The sequence below is a fragment of the Odontesthes bonariensis genome, chromosome 17, assembly GCF_027942865.1.
Source record: "Odontesthes bonariensis isolate fOdoBon6 chromosome 17, fOdoBon6.hap1, whole genome shotgun sequence".
Taxonomy (NCBI): domain Eukaryota; kingdom Metazoa; phylum Chordata; class Actinopteri; order Atheriniformes; family Atherinopsidae; genus Odontesthes; species Odontesthes bonariensis.
Genome location: NC_134522.1, coordinates 27137940 through 27160777, shown reverse-complemented (window position 1 = coordinate 27160777; position 22838 = coordinate 27137940). Strand labels below are relative to the sequence as shown.

The 22838-nt window shown below is 40.5% G+C and overlaps 1 protein-coding gene across 2 annotated transcripts; it reads right to left on the bottom strand.

Annotated features, from left to right (window-relative positions):
* Positions 1-12687: 12687 nt before the first annotated feature.
* On the bottom strand, positions 12688-22662 carry LOC142366438 (tumor necrosis factor alpha-induced protein 2-like). 2 transcript variants are annotated; one of them, XM_075448326.1, is made up of 12 exons: positions 22577-22662; positions 20057-20317; positions 19130-19790; positions 18081-18192; positions 17189-17311; positions 15748-15842; positions 15531-15623; positions 15312-15438; positions 14999-15118; positions 14711-14866; positions 14046-14167; positions 12688-13258 (listed from the first exon to the last, which is right to left on the bottom strand). In XM_075448326.1, the coding sequence occupies exons 1-12, from the start codon at positions 22626-22628 to the stop codon at positions 13108-13110; spliced, it is 2073 nt and encodes a 690-aa protein (XP_075304441.1). In that variant the 5' UTR covers positions 22629-22662; the 3' UTR covers positions 12688-13107. The 2 variants fall into 2 exon arrangements, with proteins under 2 accessions (XP_075304441.1, XP_075304442.1); XM_075448327.1 differs by lacking the exon at positions 22577-22662 and adding an exon at positions 20829-20867.
* Positions 22663-22838: the final 176 nt, after the last annotated feature.

The window sequence follows — 22838 nt, the reverse complement described above, 5'->3', positions numbered from 1 at the left end:
ACACAAGAGACTAGGGAGGAAATAAATGCAAGTAAAATATTTACAATGAATATGAATAAAAGATATTTAATTAAAAGCTTTACTAAAAAGGTGGATCTCACTGTAAACTACGGTGGCCGACACGTGCAAACGCGCTGCAAACGGCGAAACACATGCAAGAGAGAAACGCTGCAAACATCAAAACACAACGGAAGTTCGCCAGGCCACTAGGGTGTCTGGACCTACCATATTAATGAAAGAGAAGAAAGTCAAAAGGTACGTTGTCATTTATGTCTTTTTTAAACACTTGGCCGTAATCTTTTACCTTATTATAGCAACATAACTCTTCTATAATAAAGTAAAATATTACGGCCAAGTGTTTAAAAAAGACATAAATGACAACGTAACTTTTGACTTTCTTCTCTTTCATTAATATGGTAGATCTCCCATAGTCGATCCCCTATCCCACTGGTCCCCCTAATCAATACCTAAGAAGTTCTAACTCAAAGGTCACAACAATAAGGATCAAAGGAAATATGTGTCCCTGTATAGGTCCCTCACTGTGTCAGGAGAAAGTCTGAGTCCTTTCAGGCACTGGAACCTCCAGGGACTCAGACTTCAGCCTGAAAAGTTGTCCACAAGACAAAATGTATAAAATATTAACTATCAAATTTAAGATGGCTCTGTCAGAAGTCAGCCATGGTGCCTGAGAACTTTAAGCAATGAACAGGTATTTAATTTGGCCAAAAAATTCTGCCTATGCTACACCTTACTTCAAAAGTACACTCCTTCAGGTAAGTAAAATATTTCGCCTTGTGCAAACCTCTGTGCCAGTGAGGATGCTCGGAAGATCCTAGAATCATGAACTGATCCCGGCCATTTAGCCTCAATGTTGGAAGTGAAATGACCTCCATCACAGATCATCTGAATGCACGGAGCAATGATGAGGTTTCACAGGGCATAAATGTAACATTGCTCAGCATTACTCAAAGGGGTTGATGTGGTATTTTTCAAAATGAGAAATCCAGTTCAGAGTCTATGGACAATTATCCCTAAGTGTACCTGTACATTTAGGATATAGAAAAATGTTCGATTTACATAGTCAGCCTCCACTGGTCCAGCAGGGGCCTGGACAATGTGACAATGTTTAAATAAAGACTGAAAGTTCTATTTAGATGTGCATATGACAACTGAAAGTATTTTATCTGCACTCTTCACTTTTAAATTAATTAATGAATGATTTTTTTGTTTTTTGGAATGATTTTATTGCCTTCTTGTGATTTTATGTAGCTGTAAAGCACTTTGAATTGCCTTGTGTACGAATTGTGCTCTACAAATTGCCTTGGATGCGTACATGGGTACAGTGTAGTGCACCGATAACATTAGGGAAGCCTGAGGGAGATGATGAACTTAATGCAAATACTTCAGCCTGTAGGTTGTTTTACATAATCGGCCACTGTAAACGTGAAGCAGCAGCCTGAAAGGACAGAGGTCCCCCCTCCCCCCCCCTGTGTTCGAATATGTAATATCTTGTTTGTACAGTGTCCTTGACTGTTTTGAAAGGAGCTGTCAATAATTTCTATCATTAACATTATTACCTGTCCCCCATTTTTCTGAGTCTGGTCCTACATGGGTGTAGATCGGATGTTTGTTAGGTATTGATTAGTCGGACATTTTTTGAGTTGCAGCTAAGCTAAGCTTCAACTTTAGCCTGCCCGGGACCAGGCTAGTTCAGCAGCATAAATTACCATGGTTACTCAGCGGGAGTTCAAATAAGCCACCTTTATGAAACGGAACTCTCGCTAAATTTAGCTAGAAGTAGCGAAATAAGCCAGGCTTTCCGCTAAGCCAGCTTCTAGGAATACCCCCCTGGTCTTCAGGAAGGTTGTTCGAGAAGCGAGGACCATAAAAACTAAAATATGCTTCTCCATATGTTTTTGTCGCCACTTTAGGAATAAATAATAGACCAGCCCCCGATGACCCAGAGGTGTGACCAGAATGGCATGTGTGGGTGGGCAGTTAGCTCATTTGGGGGGGCAGAAAACAATACCTGAAAAAAAATCGGTGGAAAACCACTACTACAACTTCAAGCATAATAATAATAATAATAATAATAATAATAATAATAATAATAGAAATAATTCAATTCGGTAATGAAAATATGGTCACACTTGCATAAATCATGACTGTCAATTTTATTAACAGTGTGGAATTTTTTTATGAAGTTTTTTCTTTCCTTTTTTTTGTAAAGAAATGTAGAACTTGTATGATGCATGCAAACGCACCATTACAACGCCATCAGGGTCACAAGAAATGTGGTCACCAAGTAACTGCTAAAGAGAAGAAATAAAGCTGAGAGTACCAGAATACTATTACCCTCCAGTCCTGTTGTATACCTGAACTAAAATCTACATCCATTGTCCAGCAGAAGAACAAAGTGTTCAACACTCAGGCTACAGCTACACGAAAACGAAACGAGGGTTTTTTTGAAAACGGGTACGAAAACGATTTCGAACACAGGGGAGCTTCTCTGTCCAGATGGAAACACGACGCTTGCTGAAAACGATGCAGTACACACGAAACACCTAGGTGCGCTGTAAGCCACCCCCACCGGTTACACCAGAACAATAGAAGAAGCAATGCGCACGCGTGTACGCCCCTACTTCTACCAGCACGAAGCTCACGTTGTTCCTTCAACAACGCCGCTGTAGTTAGCAGTGTCTGCAGCAGTGCTGCTATCAATGTTGTGGGGTCCATGATGATCGCTGTCTGTCCTTGTTGTGTTGTCTTCTTCTTCCGGATATTGAATAGAAGCCGCTTTTTGTTCTGGTCACTGACGTATGTGTATACGTCACTGGCGTTAGCCATGTGGTTGACGCAGATGTAAACAAATCCGTTTTCGCTGTAATAATGGAAACGAAACGACGCCGTTTTCAAATCTTCCCACTCTGGAACCCGTTCTCAAAAACTATCGTTTTGGGGTAGTTGGAACGCCGGCTCCGTGTAGCCGCGACAGCCAAACGATAAGAAAAAGTATCGTTTACAGTGAAAAACATTTTCGTGTAGCCGTAGCCTCAGAGGCATGGTTAAGGTAAGAGAGGATGAAACCCAACTACCACTCTATCTAGGCAATTTCAAGACAGTCACATCCATCTGGAATACTTTTAAATTGTTTATAAACTATTCAGAGTAGGCCTATGTCAGATCTCGTTTGTGGCTCAGTTGAATTATTTTTATGAAGGTTTTTTTTTGTTTATTTGTTTTTGTTTTGTTTTTGTAAAGAAATGTAGAACTTGTATGATGCATGCAACCAACAGCAAGCTATCAATAAAATCAAAGGTATACAACATATGATTACTACAGGAGAGCTAGAACAAATCAACAAGTAAATGAAACAAACAAGCTCAACTCAACAAAAACCACTACCACTACTTTGTGAAAAGATGACAGAGAAGAACGAAATAGGAACATGAATCGAAGTTGTCAGGTATTTAAATTTGGTTGACGAAAGCTCAAGCTGCCGACACATGCACTGTATGGGCGGAGGAGGACTGAGAGACACACCCCCTATTCAAACGAACCAACTGGAAAGCAGTTTTGACGATTGTTCTGCCCCTTAACCCCTTCGCCATGTTGCAAATATGTACTATTTTGGAGAGTTTTTTAGACCAGGACTTTAGGATGCAATAGTTTTTGTTTAACATGCTCCACATTCTCCATTGAGGGTTTAAATTCAAGTAGATACTTGGGGCAAGACATCCAGCCAACTCCAGCTTTTTATTACCTTCATTAAGTCTACATTTCAGATCATTATATACAAGAAAAACATCCGAAAATGTGAAAATCGCCTTTTTTTTTTCAGCAGCAAGAGGTTAAGGTTACGGAGGGGGGGAAACACGATAACAAAAAAATAAATAAAGCTATAAACTTTGCAGATATACGCTTTTTTAAAATCACCACCTGCATTTATTCTATTGTAAGACCGGGTTTTGGATGTTTGTATTGTCTTACATGAACTATCGGAGGGCTGTGGGTAAAGTCAAAAGCACGAGGACAACTTCGGCCGTAGAAGTTTTAATCTCTCACCACAAGAAACGTCAACTCTCACCTCTTACATATTACTCCGCCAATCTTAATCATCACTGCACATAAAATCCGCCATATTATATAGTTCCAGATTAAGCAGCAGAATATAATATTTTTAAATGTAGAAACAATTAATTAAATTATGTGGACTCAAAATAATGAACAATGCAAATAAAGGCAATCTGCTGAATATGGAATCACACCAAAATAAATCTCCTCTTACATTCTTCCCTTTCTTCAGATGAAATGTCCTCATTTCAGTTTATGAAAAAATAAATCTCTTCCTAACACTGAAATACAGAAGAAAAAAATAAACCATCTACTATGAATTCCTGAAAACGGTATCATATGTTATCATATATGCCACACAGAGATTCAATAAACATTTGACCACTTTTACTTCAACACTGAAATACCTGAATTATGAAACCAACACATCTAACCTTTGTATTTCAACACACAACAGAAGTCAGTAACATACTGTATTTTTTTTTTCCATCTTTCTTTCCTTTTTTAAAATTTTTTGGGGGTTTTGGTTAAACACAGTCCATCTACAAATGTTGGGTGCAAACCCTCAATCAGCAAAGAAATGTCCAGCGTCCCAATAAATGCACATACACAGTCCATATCTGTCCCCATGAACAGAGGAGGGGTTGCTCAAAGGATGAACGGTTCTGGTTTCCTAACAATCCGTCCATAACGTGTTGTTAGTTGGGCCCCAGAGCGTGTCTCAGCAGATGCTGCAAGAACAGTGTCAGTCCTGTGGTTCTGTCTTGAGTGGCCTTGTGACATCCTTCCTGAAGGTCTGCGCATTAGAGGAACAGAGGGGCAGGCAGGGGCAGAAGCCTGTTCAGTTTCGGATAATCGAGGGTGTCTGGGGAGTGAACCAGATAATGAAGTATACCTCGGGAGAGTGGTCATAGGTAGTTGAGGTACAAGGTGATTCACAGGTGTCGAAGATGTGTCCCAAATGGAACGATAAGGCTTCAGTCTGTCATAATGAATCACTTTTGATGCAGCTTGAGGACGTGTCAAATCCAAGAGTGTGTATACAAGTCCATCGTTATCTGATGAGATGACTTTGTAAGGTCCAGTCCAGTTAGGTTCAAGTTTCTTTCTTAGTGTAGTCCATCCATACCAAATCTCCAAACTGATAAGGCTTGAACTTGACATGTTTGTTAAAGTAGTACTCACGCTTGAGTCTCTGGTCCTCACGATGAGAGTGAACAACCTGAAACACTGTGTCAAGCCGTTTTACCAGTTCTGTGCCATAGTTCTGTGGAGTCTGTGAGATCAGTGGCGTAGAGAAATCAACATTAGCTGGAACACGAGGCTCTCTCCCATGAGCAAGGAAGTAAGGTGAGTATCCAGTGCTAGAATGGGGAGTAGAGTTAAAGGAGAGAACCACTGCTGGCAAATAGTGATCCCATTCACCGCCATTTTGATGAATGAGTTTAGCCAACTGTTGTTTTAGAGTTCGGTTAAATCTCTCTACCATCCCATTTACACGGGGGTGGTATGGAGATGTTCTTTTCTTTTTGATGTTTAGTCTCTGACATATTGTTTGAATAATCTGAGATTCATACTGTCTTCCCTGATCTGAAAAAAGTTCTTCTGGTACTCCATGTTCAGGAATGTATCTCTCACAAAATAATTGTGCAACTGTAGCAGCAGTAACATACTTTGTAAAATGATCTTGAACCACAAGCACATACCTATGTCCCTGTGAGGTGACTGGGAGCTCAGTAATATCGGTGCATACAAACTGGAATGGTCTCTCTGCTTGTATGGATTGTGTTGTGGGACAGGTTTTCTATAAGCTTCACATGTATGACATTTATCACAAAAAGGATCAATATCAGACCTCATGTTTGCCATTAGCACATAATTAGAGCTTTCTTGAATGTGCGATCAGCGCTGTAATGACTTGAGCAGGAATTGCCATGGAGAATGCTCATAGTCTCTGTAGTTGGTGAGGAGGGAATCAGTACTTGGTACACAACTGGCATTCCTGGCGCAATGTGTGCCTTTCAACAGAGTAAGTCATTACACAGTACAAGTTTGGGGAATTGCCACCAGAGTTTTCTCAGAAATTTCCCTTTAATGTATCTCAGGTATGGTTGTTTGTTATTCTGTACCCATGTGTACCCTTCAGAGAGAAAGAGGTCAGAAAGTTGTTCGGATAGAATGTTGTGTCTTTGAGTTGAAAGTGTGTGTTGCAACATTTCCACACCTGTGCTCGTCAGCTGAACCACAGCAGTGTCTTTTTCTGAAGAGCAAACCTGAGCTGTTGCGCTGGAGACTGAAGAAGGCTGCACATGAGGATTGTGCAACTGTGGAAAGTGGAGTAGAAGTTTCTACTTTAACAGGAGAGGAGCGATCATCTTGGGAGGGAGGTGCTTTTGTGAGAGGGGAATGCGAGACATTGCATCAGCGTTTGTGTGTTTCTTTCCTTCTTTGTGTTGTATTGTCCATTGATAAGGATCCAACTCCAAAGCCCAACGACCTCTTCGTCCTGTTGGGTCATGTGTAACATCCAGTTTGCGTAAACTGAGGAGTGGACGATGATCAGTAATGATTGTAAATGGATTACAACCCAAGTAGTGTCTGAAGTGTCTGACAGACCAGACAATAGCCCAAAGTTCTTTGTCATATGTGGACCATTTCTTCTCCGTGCGGGTCAGAACATTACTTGCATATGCTATAACCCGTTCTTTTCCATTTTGAACCTGAGATAGCACTGAGCCAAAAGCATAGTTAGATGCGTCCGTACTGAGAATGAATGGCTGATCAAAGTTGGGAAATGCCATTAATGGAGGGGAAGTGAGTACGTCTTTTAATGTCTGAAATGCACTTGTACACTCTTCAGTCCATTCAAATGGCACATGTTTTTGTGTGAGTCTATGAAGTGGATGAGCAATGAAAGCATACTTGTGCACAAACCGTCTGTAATAAGAGCAGAGTCCCAGAAATGCTCGTATCTCAGTGGGTGATTTTGGGACAGGCCAGTCACTTATACGTTGACTGTTTACTGGGTCCAGTGCCAGTCCATCACGTGAAACAATGTGTCCCATGTACTTGACCGCAGATTTGCAAAACTCACATTTCTTTGGATTTAGTTTCAAACCTGCTTGTCTGAAGCGTGTGAGAATGTCAGTCAGGTTCTGAAGGTGATCACTGAAGTCTCGTCCCATGCAAATGATGTCATCGAGGTAAATGACACAGGTTGTCCAGTGGAGACCTCTTAAAACAAGTTCCATCAGTCTCTGAAAAGTCGGTGGGGAGTTTTTCAGACCCATGGGCATCACTTTGAATTGGTAGAGACCATCGCCTGTTGTAAATGCTGTTTTGGGTCTGTCTGCAGGATGCATTTCAACTTGCCAGTACCCACTTGACATATCCATGGTGGAGAAAAACTGAGAGCCAGATAGTGCATCCAAACTATCATCGACTCTTGGGAGAGGATGTGCATCAGTGATGGTAACTGAGTTCAGTTTTCTGAAATCAACACAAAATCTGTATGTGCCATCTTTCTTTTTCACCATGACCACTGGGCTGGCCCAGGGGCTTGTACTGTCTTCAATGACATCCTGAGCTTTAAGTCCCTCAACTTGACGTTGGATTTCTGCTTTCATGGATGGAGATGTATGATAGGCTCTTTGTGAGATGGGAGTGTCAGAGTTAGTTGAGATTTTGTGCGTGACCAGATCTGTCCTCCCAAAATCCAGTGAGTGCTGACTGAATACATCTGAGAATGAGGTTAGAGTCTTTTTCAGTTTCTGGTGCTGTGCACTTGTGAGGTCAGGGTCTGAAATCTTAGGCAGTACAGGTGGCTTGGATATGACAGGTTGCTGAATGTTGATATTACACACAGAATTGTCCATCACAGTGTACTTGTCATTGTTGTTTCCAGATGTAGCATGATAAGTTCCTATCTGAGTGCCAGAATGTAACATGACTTCCTCACTAGAAGGGTTTGCAACTTTGACATAGATGGAACCTTGTTCAGCTTTTGCTACAGTCCATGCAAAACCAGCAGATGAATGGTCAGTGTAGTGTGGTTCAAACACACCTGCATAGTCAGGAGGTACTAGTCCTTTGAGTGGCACATCTAGTGTAGCAGTGATGACCATCTCACACATGGCTGGAACTGTTACTGTGGAAGAAACTGTAACATCAGTCAGTTTTGGGACATACTGATGTGGGCTAACTAGTGGCACTACTTTGTCATCTACTATAAGAGCCATGTTGCGTGTGTTTACAATAATGCCGTTAGCAACCAGAAAATCCCAGCCTAAAATCAGAGTTTTAGTAGAGTTTCTGACAACTTGAAGGGCATGTGTCATTGACTTGTGAGCAATACTCAAATTGACTGAGATTGAACCAACTGAGTCCAGAGGATCACCTGTGACACCAGTGAGAGGAACAAACTGTTTCACAACGGGCTTTTTGTAGAGAGAAGTTGTAGACATCCTATACTCTTCACTTATGACTGAAATGTCACCTCCAGTGTCAACAAAAGCATGCACAACAGTGTCCTCAATCACAACTGACACATCTTTTTGAAACATCAACTTCAGATAAACAGTCTCTGATAAAATCAGTAGGTGGGGCATCATTGTCTTTATGGGCCTGGGTGATGTCTGTAGCTGGCAATTGGCCCGCATTGTCAACTACTTGTTGTTTACCTTATTCGTGTGAGGAGAGTGGAAGCGTACATGTCCAGGACTTGGAGAGCGATGAGAGTGTTGAGAAGGATGAGCAGGATGTCTGTCCTCACGGCGCTCAAGAGAGCGGCCACGCTCTGTGTACTCTCTGCGTGATGGGCTGTAACCACGTGTATGATGCTCAGATGATCAATAATGAGGGTAGGAATCCCTCTTGCCAAAGTGGCCTCTGTCCTGCCCTGAAGGTCTGTAGGAGCTATCACGAGCTGAGTACCGGTCATAGGAGGGGTCTCTGTAGGCGTTTCTGTCTGAGGAGTAATAATGGCTGTGGCCTTGTCCACCATCAGGAGTGAGGCTCCGCTGACGAGATCTGTGGTCTGATGAGCCACGTCGTGTGTCTTGGCTTGTATTTTGCGAAGATCATCTGAGGTGGCAGAGTGGACACCAAGAGAAGTCGAAGTTGCTGAAAGGTGAGTGGTTAAGGGAGGGACAGTAGGTGAGGCAGGTGCCTGAGGAAAAGACAGCAGTGTGTTTGGAGATGAAAACACCCTGCTAGCATGATGAGCTGTCTAAATCTGTACCGCAAACTTAAGTGCAGAATCAAGTGTTTTGACACCGTGTTCATGACAACGTAGCTGAAGGTATGGCTCAATTCCAGCAATGAAACGTCTGAATTTTTCTCCATCTTTAGCATTTTGTCCATTCGTGGGAAAAGCTTCCTCCACTAGTCGGCTAATTTCAGCAGCAAAAACAGGAAGGGCCTCTCCAGGCAGGCGAGTGTGTGCATTGACATAACTTTGAAATGTGGACAGGTATGCAGTCTGTCCAAAAACATCCTTCAGGTTTTATTTCGCAGAATCGTAGTCAGATTTTGTTGCATCAGGTAGACTATCCCAGTAACTAAAAGCAGCACCACCAAGGCGTGTGGGCAGAAGTTTAGCCAAACTGTCCTCATCATAATTAGGAGTAGCCTCAACAGCAACTTCAAACCGTCTGCACCATCTTGAAAAATCCTCTTTTCCATCGCCCATGAAAACATGTGGAAAATCCCCTTTACAATATTGTGGCATAACATGGCTAGAAGGAAAGGGCAGTTCATTCCAGGGGTAATTGTGACTTGCCATATTTATTTTCCACTTTATGATTTGGCAAGGGCAAGGCTCTTAACAGTACAGTGAAAGTTCTGAATGGGCAAGTGTTGCTTAACAGACTTAGCTTTGGTGAGCTAGGCCAGTCCACTTTGCACTTGAGGTTTCCAGAGTGACACATAAACAACTTTACCATGCAACTGTCCCACGTAGAGAAGATCACCAGCAGTACTCCCACATGAAGCAGCATGAAAATCCACGAAGAGAGCAGAAAAGTTGTGTCCACTTTGTCACTCTCAGTAAATCACTGTTATGTCGCTTCGTTGTTATCCAGAAGATTTAATGTCCACTAGAGTCCGTTGCACTCCTCCAGCACACTGTCTGAGTCGCTTGCTTGGCGTTAGTTTGAAGCAGGAGCAGCACACGGTGAGGAGGGAAAGCAAATTAGGCGCCATCGTCGTGCAGGCAGTCGGCTCGTTAATCCCCGGCAAAACCTTGCAAAAACTTTGCAAACCACAAACCCGCTGCCACCAGTGTAAGACTCTTACACTATCAATACAAGACACAAACAGAGATAATAAATTGTGGCCTTTTTTCTGGCCTGTTTTCTTTGGATGGACAGGGTATTTCTCAGGGGGGCAGGACTTGTTCCAGGGGGGGCAGTGCCTCCCCCAGCCCCCCCGTAGCCACGCCCCTGCGATGACCTGAGGGTTCTGGGAGGATAAATACTTAGGACTAAAACCATTAGGATAATATTAAGATGATTTTAAATGATCTGTAACCCTGCAAAGTTGGGGCCAAGTTGTGGTTGGAAATCCATCCTGAGTATCAATGTCTTATCACATATGTTGTTCTGTTGTTTTTTTGTGCTGTACTAGCATCCACAGATTCCCCAAAGGTCTCACGAGACCACAGTGCAGCGCAATTTAGAAATATATTATGAGATATCAATTAAGATACATCTGAAATAGTTTTTACATTTTAGTACCAAGAAACAAGTAAAACAGGTCACATGGATTTGGAAACAAAACAATCTTCACTTTAAAGGAAACAAACTCTGTGCTATTCAAATTTATGACACGATTACTTTTGCACAATCTGAATTTTACTTATTAATGGTTCATGTACTTAATTGATTCACTACAGATTTTGGATTTGATGTTTCATTGCACAGTATCGTGCATGAACAAGTGACACAGTGATGCCAGATGTGTTTATTTCTATCACAATGATGGTGGGTCACACAAATGGTATGCATCATCATGATAATGGTGCAGATGCCATGCTGCATTTAACTGACACACATACAAGAAAATCTCATGTTACTTCTGTGCGAGATCTGCAGAAAAACCTTGCTAAACTGGCTTTTAAAGGTAGAACAACGCCATTAACAGGTTTAAAATTCAACACATTCTCAACATTAAAACTGAATTTTGATTTGAATTGGTGAATCTTCCTACCTGTTATGGACACTACAATCACAGAGACTATAACCCAAAACCACAAATGTCAACCTCAAGATCTCAAGATAGGAAAAAGGTTGACATGGGAACCATTGTTGTTTATACCAAATGACATGCCTGTTCTTGCTGTAAAATTTTACAGGATAAGTGAAAGGTTACCTCAAAGATAAGTCATAATAACCTAATTTCACCCTGTGGGGACAGTGAATATTTGCACAAGATGGCGTGGCAATCCGTCTGCTGTTGTCGACATACAGTATGTCTGCAGCCATGTGAAAAGCTTTATGTTAAATGCGAACGTGATGTGAACATGATGATGTCTGCATGCTTTTAACTATTTACCTCAAACTGATATAGCAAACAGTAAAAAGCTTGTCCACATACCCTTTCAGACAGAGTGAAAAGATAAAAACTTATCTAAGATTACAGTTAGGAACTGCAGGAAAACACCATGGAGTTTCCAGACTGGTGATTTCCTGTAAGTTGATTGCCAGCGGCTTCTCGTCCTTCACTCATCTTTCATTTCTACTCCCTCTACAAGAGACATATCCTTCCTCTCGCACCGACAGTCTGCTAGGAAAAAAAACACACTGCCTAACTAAATTGTTGCAACACCCTCTGCAGATTAATGTCCTCCCTGGCTTTCAGAAATGTCCATTAGCTGCTCATTGTTAGGCAGAACAAATGAACTGGAATCTCCTTATACCAGGAAGAGCGAACTCAATTCCCACATAAGCGGGGGTCAATGACTTTTGGCTGCTTGTGGCATTAGTAACTAATTCACAGTAAATAACTGTAGGATCAGTGGTTTTAATTAATACCAGATGAACTCTTTCGTTTTGCGGTCTAGTTCCCCGTGGGGAAAATGACTTCAAAGGCATCCTTTAACTGCCATTTTATGTTTTTGGCCTTGCTAGAACTGTGATTCTCAGAAAAAAGAACAATTCTTTTTTTTTTTGTAAGTTTGCTTTCTCTTATTCCTTTGTGAGAGCTAAAATTCTTCATAGATGACACCCAGAGGATGATGTCTTCTCCTTTTCATGTTGCATGAAATAAATACTTACCATTCATTTGTTTTATGACCAAACACCTTCCGAACGAACACCGGTCTCACCTGCCTCAGCTGTGCATTGTGTTTGTGCAAATTAGCACATGTCCAGAGACTTTTACTGTGAGGCTGATCCAAAATAACTTTCTTCTGGTTTTAACTCAGAGTATCTGTTTTGTGTTGTACAAGCAGATTTACTGTGTCATCTTTGTGTTGTATTATTGGATGATTCTAGTCTCCAAATACTATTCAGGTATTATAATAGCAATAATATAACAGTTTTTATATAATAGCAAGATTTGTCTTGAATGCATTTAGATGTTCGAAAAAGGGAAAATATGAAATACAAGTTCAGGTTTTAGGTTTCACCATATTTATTTGTAAATGTAACTTACATTTTGCATACATAATACTGTAAATATGGCAAGACGTAGATTATAAATAATTGAAAGATATAACACTGATTTGATTTAAAAATATAAACCATCAAGGACTTACACTTGCCAGCACTAACCTGGATCTTATGAAAACACAGTCTCACAAAGAAGTATTTCGCAGTAGAATTTACAGCAGCACTACTGAGAACTGAGAACTGAGAAGGCTCAGACAGTAACTAAAACGTTCATCCCATCATTAAGTAGGTACGCAATATATCATCTTTTTCTGCCATATACATTCTTGCACACAATTACATTCACTTCTTTACATCTTCAAACAAATGGACTCGAAACACCAGTGTCACACGCCACGCTTTCCACCGAAGAAACGTGTGCAGCTCATCTGACCTCAACTTTGGAGAAAAACGGCCGAGAGTCAACACCAGCGCCTGATTCTTTCAAAGTGTCTAAAAGAGTTGCTTTGACCATTCTCCTTTCAGCTTTGGAGATGTTCGTCTTGAGTTTGAGCAGAGCCGAAACGTGTCTCTCACTGTGGATGAAAGTAGGGAGAAATAGATTTCATCATGTATTGCATTAAGCGTATTATCTAAGATCACAAACTTAGAGACACTCAAACATAACTGTCAAGCTCAGGTTGTCACATTTGATTACACATTTCAATTTTTGAGTTTCAGAGTTGCTGATAGGAGCATGCTGTTCCCTCCAGTTAGGTCCAGGCTGACTGCTTCATCTTGTTTCCAGTTTTCCTGCTAAGCCAAGCTCACTGGGGGGTGGTTTTATCTTCAGTATGAACGTTTAGTATAGAGCTAGGCGACCTTCCTATTAATTCATTGCAAGAATGTTGACATGACTATTTTCAGAGAAATGTCCAAGAGCTTGTCAAAGGTTAGAACTCAGAGAATGGCACACAACCTCTCAACTTTTGCAAACTTGTTGTAGTTGGCCACAGAAATTCTTTTTGTTTCCGTGCACTCCCACAGACAGAGATAATGACAAACCTTTTTCTAGAGAAAAGCTATCTATTGTGAGTCTCTTTTTAGCTCACAGTGTACTCATGATGAAGCTAATCCTGTTACCAAGAAAACATTTCAGATGTTTGGCACAGTTCATTTCCTGTTTCTCATCAGCTATCAACTTTGTTTATCCTCAAATTATTGTTATATAAACTACATATATTATGATGCTATTCTGGCCTGGTTAGGCCAGTTACACTCGTGGCAGCAAACCTACACAAATGAGTGACCAAATGGTTTTGTTTGCTTGAAAAGTAAAGTATGTTGAAGTGAATCCAAAAAAAAAAAGAGTGTGGAGATTACCTGAGGTCAGGATAAGCAGATCCCAGGGAAGCTATTTGCATCTGTATGGCAGGGATATCTTGGAGTTTCAACACTTCTGCCATCTTGGTCAAGATTTCCTTCAACCAGTCCTCCTTTGATCCCTATCGAAACAGAGCAGTTACGTCAGCCTTTTTATGGACATTCTATGGCAGAGCTCCTGCACTTCTCTTTTTGCTCAGGATCACTTTCTGATCACGTGCTATGGGTATTTCCCAGATGTTTCATTCATCCTCTCAAGTTAAATGGCCATTGTAATAATTTTCTATAAATGTATTTCATTGACAGGACAGCTTACTCTGTCGTTGATAAAAGTATTATTTTCTTGTTGTTCCCAGGTGACAGGATTTGAGATATTTGTCCTTGGTGTCTCAGTCTGGTTTTCATGGACATGAGCTACTCACTCTCCCTTAGTTTATTCCCATTAGAAATATAACTCTTGGCTGTACATTGTGTTTCTCTGTGAGTTTTAAATACTAAAACCAAAAAACTGTGCCCCGCGACCACTTAATATGGAAGAAATCAAGCATGTTAAACCAAATTTTTGCTATATTGTTAGATCTGGCTGTTTCTAGTTTTGGTTCTGATTATTGGGTTTACTGGTGTACTGGGCTAAATTCCAGTGTTTGCTTACGATTAAATCTCACCATTGTGCTGAATAGCATGCGCAAACTCTCTGCATTGTCCATCACAGTTGTGCAAGCCTTCTGCTGCTGCTCCTTGTCCTTCAGTTTAACATCTCCTCTTAGGAGCCTCTTGACATACTCTTCTGTAACTTCCTGGTAAAGCTGGCCAATCAGCTCCTGATAATAGTCACATTTTTTCATCAGTAAAGCACAGCAGATTTGAGTCCATTTACTAAAAACTAACACATAACTGGGGTAGACGCACATAATATGGTGTTGTTCGTCAGAGTGTGTTTCATGTTTCTTTACCTGATGACAGGGTTGAGACAAGCCCTGAAGTTCCTCAAACTGTCTTTCGAGGCTGCTCAGCAGCATCTCAAACGCGTTCCTTTTCAGCCAGTCGCTTGTTCCTAACTTCTGGTATTGTGGCTGTGTTAAAAAAAAAATCAAAACTTTTACTTCAAAACATTATCACTGCTATTTATGGGATTGTATCAAAATAAAGACATCTTTGTTCCCATGGAGATAATTAAAGTAATAAAAATACAAATTAAATTTTTTTTTCAAACCCTTAAATTAAAGACCTATCAGATTAATGTGAATAGGTGTTAAACACACTTACCTTAAGAACCTTATGCACAATGCTTAATAAGTACATATGGGCAGATTCCTTCATGACAGTCAGAACACACAAACAGTTTTGCTGCACATCTGCTAGAAACAAATGACTCTTCCTATCGAGGACGTCCCTGCAGACAGGACAAGACAGATGAGCTCACAGCAAAATGTTTCATTGTGGTAAATAACATTGGATCTCCCTGTCATCGGATCTGAAACATACCTGAACTGTTCGACGCAGCTGAGGTTTGCTTTGGTGTGTGCTTTGCTGTTCGGTCTGTTTTGCTTGATGATATCTTCTTGAAAACGTTTGAACCTGCAGGTGTTTGTGTTTGAGTGAGATTAGTTATCACTTTTTATAGTTTTTGTCATGCTAAGTGCAAAAAAAAAAATTAGAAGCTATTTAGAATAACTTCAGAGAAAAAGATTGGTCTTGTTACCTCTGCATTAAATCTGGGAGTTGGGATGTTATCTTCTGGGCTTTGTGTAGGCTTCCTAAAACTTTTTCCGATCCAGTCACCCGACCATTGATGAACTGTAGACAGATGACGGACACAAATCAGTGAACGTAACTAAACCTTTAAGGTACCTCACACAGCCCCGTACCCTCAGAATGATCTCATATACTTAAACTAACTGAACCCAGTGATCAGCAGTGGTCACACTCAGTTAACAAGTGGGACATAACAGGTTCTTAAAGGATAAGACCGGTTTTTTGACATTGGACCCTTGATTTCACATTATAACATGATGTTCTACTCACCCCTGCTTGTTGTTGAACATTTGGAGCTGTTCCGAAGATATTCGAGAGGCGTCTGGCTGCTCTCTTGAGATATTCGGCCATGAAACGGTTTCCTATGGGCAAGCTTAAACAGGCACAAACTATGCTGTTTATAATTTATTAATTACTGTACACTAGCACTGATAACGTGGAGGTGCGTCGCTTACTTAAAAAAATCCGGGTTATTGTAATTTTGATTTTTTTGTCGTAAAGTGGGTGTTACTGACGTCATCGTCGTGCTACTACCACAGACAGCCCACAGACCTGCTGCCTATTCATTCATTCGGCTAAAATTCAAAATTAGTAACCCGGATTTTTTTAAGTAAGCGACGCACCTCCACGTTATCAGTGCTAGTGTAGAGTAATTAATAAATTATAAACAGCATAGTTTGTGCCTGTATAAGCTTGCCCATAGGAAACCGTTTCATGGCCGAATATCTCAAGAGAGCAGCCAGACGCCTCGCGAATATCTTCGGAACAGCTCCAAATGACCAACAACAAGCAGGGGTGAGTAGAACATCATGTTATAATGTGAAATCAAGGGCCCAATGTCAAAAAACCGGTCTTATCCTTTAACAGTATGATCTTTGACAGAAAGTCACTGTTAAAAATTCAAATTTCTTCCTCCAACAAAAATCCCCTTCCTTCATGTTGGTTAACTATCTTTCTTTGATCCTTTATTTTAGTTTGACCCCAGTTAATGTATACCAGGCAAGCAAATATTGTGTTGGTTAGACAATAACATGTTCTCTGCTCTTTAAATCACAGAGAGGAAAATATGTGGTGATCTATGAAAAATACATGGATTTGTTTTTTTTTTTGTGTGACGTGTGATATGTTTTAGTTTATCTGAACCCCATTTAGCAGGTTCAGTGACGATTTTTTGAAAAGAGATTTTTCTTTGCCTTGTTTTCTCAGTAGCCCTTTGACCGTTATGAGGGCACGAGGTGTAGCAGCGAGTCCAACAACAGAGCTGCGGAAACTGAGCCAAAACTCAGCCAAAATAAGACTGAAAAGGCAACCACCACAACAGACTCTTCTCGCAATGCTTAACAAGATACAATATTGCTGCTTTCACAGTCATTATGTTGCTTCTGCACCTGAATGATGTCGAAGGCCAGAGGACTGGTGTAGCAGCTATAATCCCTTGCTGGTTCCTCTCCCTGGTTCCATTTATTCATTTCTTCCTCGAGGACTCGGTTCATACAAGCTGACAGCTCTGTCTGAATACACAACAACATTCCGCTCTCATGAATGATTGTACAGTCTTTCATACATAATTCATACAGAGAGTATATTTTTGGCTACCTAACAATTTTATGTGCATAAAATGTCGTTTCAAACGTCATTTAAGCTTACAATTATGTAATTTAACCTTTTTAAGTCTCTGTAAAATTGCTAATCTGTCAAACAGGTTGCTGATTTTACTGTGCTAAAATGCTTGTTTGCGCCCCTATGTTTGTAAAAGAGAGCACGGCTGCAACCAAATCAATGATGATCTTCACTCGTGTTGAATTAGAACTGTACTTTACGCAACACTTAAGATTAGAGACCACATTTGAGCAGACAAAAAGATGGTTTGCTAAACTGCACTTTGTTGAAAACTTAAATCTAGAAAAAAACATAACAAATAACTGATCTTAAAGCAACACTTGAGAAGCTTGTGAATCATAAAACTATGTGCTTCTGACTCATTTTGAAGCACACTGACTTTTGTTTTGCACATTCTGAAACTAACGAGCATCTGGGGGCAGAGACACCACTGTTTCCGGCCCCACACCACATTGTTTTTGTTTTCATGTTACTTGACATTTTCGTGGACTTTTGATCACTTCTCTCCAACATGAAAACAACTGCATGTGCACAGCTCTACAGTACATTTTCAGGGCTCACATAGAGTTTTTTTTTTTTGACATCCCACAACTGTAGGAAGAGCTTAAGAAAAAAAATGAGCAAAATTCTCTCGCATTACTTTAAATGAGCTCAGGTTACCGTTTGCTTGTCAAGGTACTGCTCCTCCAGGGGCTCCAGTAACTCTTCAGGGAGCAGCTTTCCTAGTGCTGCAACGTCGATCTCAGCTGCCAGTTCTGGCTTTTGAAGGATTCTAACACATAAAAGAGATATCACATAAACTTTAATTAACGTTTTTTTCCACTGGTTTCCATATCAAGACCGGACAGCAAATTGTCAATTTAAACTGGTTCAGGAACATCTAAATGTGACCATGTCTAATTGATTCCAAGCAAACTCTAAAATCAATGAAAACCTGTATGATTACTTTTTGTACTGTGGCTTTAAAACTGGAGGATTTGTGCCTCTCTTGTCTGTTTCAACACTTCATGACACAACTTTGAGGTTTAGTTGAATTTTGAGCTGGGTGTTGACGTAGAAGACAACATGGGCAAAGAATGCTGTAGTTCTGCTAATAATCACATATGCAGATATGGATTAACTTTAATAAGGCCCAATTACACGTGGAGATTCCTTATTGTTTGAGAGAAGTTTCTTCATACATCTGTCTCCATCAGGAATAAAACACAAGGTCAAAAATCAGTGTTATAGCTGCTACCCTGAGCAGGGGCTGCAATGTTTTTGGCTTGTAACCCCACTTTGGACACAACAAGCCCGGCTGCATACACATAGCCTATGGATTTAAGTCAGTATATTTAACCATAATGTTTCACCTAGAAAATGGCACTATTAAACAGAATGATATGAGGTAGTGGGATTAATTATGTTAGAAAGTATCCACAATTCAAAGGAGTGTACATCAACTCAGGAAATTTTTGTGCCTGGGCATTTAGGGTTTGGAGAGATGTGCACCAAAAACATAAAGGTTTATCTTTTGGGAATCATTGATATCTAGTTTGTTTGAAATCATGGATCAAATGTATGGTTATGTGAGTACTGCTTTCAAAATGATACTTAACAGCTGTAAGATAAACACCCAAAAGCAGTGTGTACACACTTAGAAGCTGTACCCACAAAGAGAAAAGTACACCAACTCAATATACTGAACATAGATTCAATTCATATCTTACCCTGGATAAAACTCATTCACCCAGCGCAGGAGAAAGATGCAATCCCTGTCCTCCAGAACAAAGTCTGCAATCTTTTTTAGTCTGGAGCTGAGGGCTTTGTGATACAGCATAGCATAAAAATTACAGATGTCCGCCTCTGGTTGGTAGCAGCTCTTCACCACCTGGACCACCATGAGCAAGTCCTCCTTCAGTTGCCTGCCCATGCATTGGATGTCTGACTGGATAGAAGACTTCTCCTCTTGGCCAACAGGGCCCACCAGCGGGTTGTCCATTCGACTTTCGACCAGAGTGCGAAGGGTTGAGTCATGGAGCTTCTTCCAGTTGCTGGGACTCCGACATTTCACCTGCCTCCAAAGCTGGTCCTGCTCCTCTTCCTGGTTCATGGCATTCACGGCAGATGTTAAAGCTTTAGTCAGACCAGACACTGCTGCCTCATTGCTGAGTTCATTCGGGCTGAGTGACAAACTCTGCTGTACAGTCTCCAGAACAAGTTTTTGCAGGGCTCTACGATCTGCAGCAAGCTTGTCTACCTCTTCCACATGATTTTTAAGTGCCTCTTTCTCTGTTATCTCCCCAAAAAGACAATTCTCTCTGTCTTTCACCAGAAGGCTGGCCTTGTGTAAGTCCCGTTCCGCAAGAAGTTGCTCAAATGTGTGAATCACTACAGAAGAAAAAAATCATAGAACATCTAAGTTGGACCACAACTCATCGTCTTTCATGAAAGTTGAAAAGGGTGATTGTAATTTTAATCTTTAATAGTGACTACAAGGCCATTTTCACGCAGTGTTTGTAATTTCTTACAAAATTACATCATATTGAGACAAATAATTCCCTATTTGGATCTTCATATTCTACTGGAGCTTAAGCTTAACTAAGGATGATGAGGGTGAAGCTATATAATCACTGAATGTTTATACTGTCTCTCACCAATTTCATCAACAGGTGCCGGATGTCCATCTGTCGAAGCGGGACTGATCACAACAACATTAGGAGTGGACTGCCTCCGAAACCTGTGGAATCTTTCTCTAAACCATCCTGCTCCCGCAGATATCCCACTTGGATGTGGGAGAAAGTTACTCCTCAAGCCATCTGAGTCTGAGCGAATCCGCATTTCTGGATCTGACTGGATCCTTTTGCCAACACAGGCAGAGAAACAGGAACAACAGAGCTGGAAAGGTGCTGATAAATCTAGGCATCGAAAGAAAAGAAAAAAACGTAGCCAAATGTTAGTTAGTTTGTCTGAAAGTCTGATTTAGCATAGTAAATGTCTGTGTGAAACACACACACACATAGTAAACCAGCTTAAGTAATTTCTTCCAAGAAAGTTGCCTTCATGAAATTGGACCACAACAAAAGAAAAAAAGAGAGCAACATCACAGAGTGGCATTCAAAGGCATTCTTCCCAGAATAACCACAGCCAGTTAACAAAGAATACACAGCAGATGATGTTTTTCATGCATAAAACAAAGTGAAAATTAACAGAAACATCATATTTGAATAAAGGGAAAAACACAGCATTACAGATTCTTTGCAAACTGAATTAGCAAAGAATGTTGAAAAAACAACAATTCTAAAACTGTACCCATAAGAACAATAAAGCTTTAAGGAAACTTTCTTGAGAATCAGCATGCTGTCAACCAGAAAGGCAGACAATCACATGCATTATTTTTCATCCAGCCCCTCTGTAGATATTACTCACCCTGATCTCAGAGTCGCTGCTCTGTCTAACTGCAGAGTGGGCCTCTTATAAGCATTAACAAGCTCCTCCTGCTTTAAAAATGATCTGCAGCGGAAAGTCCAGACCCACACAAACACACACACACACACATAAACGCCAGGCTGTTTTTAGTCACCAGCACTGACGCAAGCGCCAGTCTGCAGCTGATTGGTCTCTTTGATTTGTTAAGAAATTTTGTACAAACATTTATGCTGCCCAGCAAAATTGTGGATCCCCTGACTTTTAGTCTTACACCACCAACAAGTGTTTATATGTTTATGTGAAGACAGACTGTATCCGAATAGAAGTAAAACGTCACTAATCACTTATTCGAACTTTTCAAACTTAAAAGGAGTTGCTCTGTATTTACTTTTATCTGTACAACATAATGTGGCAAAGTGAATGATAATAATATCTTGTGATAGCACCAGCAATGATTTGGTTTCCAGAAATCATGACAACAGATGCTCTTTTTTTTTCCTCAGTGAGGAAGCAGACCTAAACCCCAACCAAACCATGAACCAGTATGGTGACGGATCAGAAAGCGGTCGTTTGAAAACTGTGTTTCAGTTGGAACTGACTCTGTGGTGTAAGTACCGAGACTCACCTAGGAAACACAGAGATAACATACTCTAAAACTTTACTTCCCAATCAAGTTGGGTACAGGTACTGTAATTCTAAAGAGACACGTGAAGAAATTGTGGCCAGAAATGACACATATAATATATCACATTAGTCAAACAATTACATTTCTGGCCACATTTGCCTCAAGAGTACAATAACATACACAAAAAACTAATTATGTTCTTGCAAGAGCACAGTCTCTGTGATGATCTCTGTGTTGCTGTAGCTGGTCTGGTTGCACATGCATCCTTATCCTTATCAGGAGAAGCAAGTGAACGTCTTGATTTTCCTCCAAAGAGCAAATAACATTCTTCAGCTAAAAAGTCTCTCACAAACAGCAGCTTGGCTCTGTTTTGGCATGACACTAGTCTTATGTAACGTGACAACTAATGGTTTCAACATTCCCAATCTGCAGATCTGCCAGACCAGATGTTGCAGTGGAAGCTGTATGCAGAGAGTTTAAACTGAGGTTATAATCTCTGTAGTCTCTGTATAAAGTGTTACAGTTTGTTCATCTCCTCGGTCAGGTGATTTAGGCGTTCCTTTAAGTGACACCGAATGGATTTTAAGTTTGTCATTTTTTGTCAATCTTGGATATTCCCTGTACCATCAAACCATGTTCCACTTCTGAAAGGATTGCAGTTCACAACATATTCTCCACATGTGTTCCAAAACTACACAATGAACTTTCAAACCCACAATGCTTTTCTTGTGTGCAGCCTTATAAAGAACTGCATGAGCCCCCTACAGTTTGCTCCATTCAGGTTTGATATAATATGTTTGAACACATTAAGTTCTTTGTATTTGCAAGACTCAAAGGATTCTTTAGTTGCATTTCTGATGATTGACGTTAGTAAAAAGTTAATATCTAAACCACCTGCTCTGACCAATAAGACTTGAGATACCTGCCTTTTCATATGCTTATGCATAGTAACTATATCATACAATTAAACCATTCAAACATACTCTTGCGCCCTATGGTAAAATATATCACATTAATCAATCAAATGCTCATAAAAGGAACAGTTTGTGGATCAGTTTTATTCAATAAAAAGATAAGTAGATTTCAAACCAGATTCTATAATATACCAAACAGTTTATCTTACCTTTTAATCTGCAGGATCTTCCAGGAAAACAGACACAAAATTTCGAGCACATCGCTACCACAAGCAGCACAGCTCACAGGTGTGTTTGACTCAACCGAATCGAGGTTTGCGTTCAAATAACCTCTGATGTCAGGATGTTGGTTGAGTCCGCCTGCTTGCCATCTGTACACGTTCACATTTCCTGTAAGACTTTGCAATTAATATAAGGGGAAATGCTAAAGAAAAACAACTCAAAATCATACATCAGGTATTAAAAGGGTGA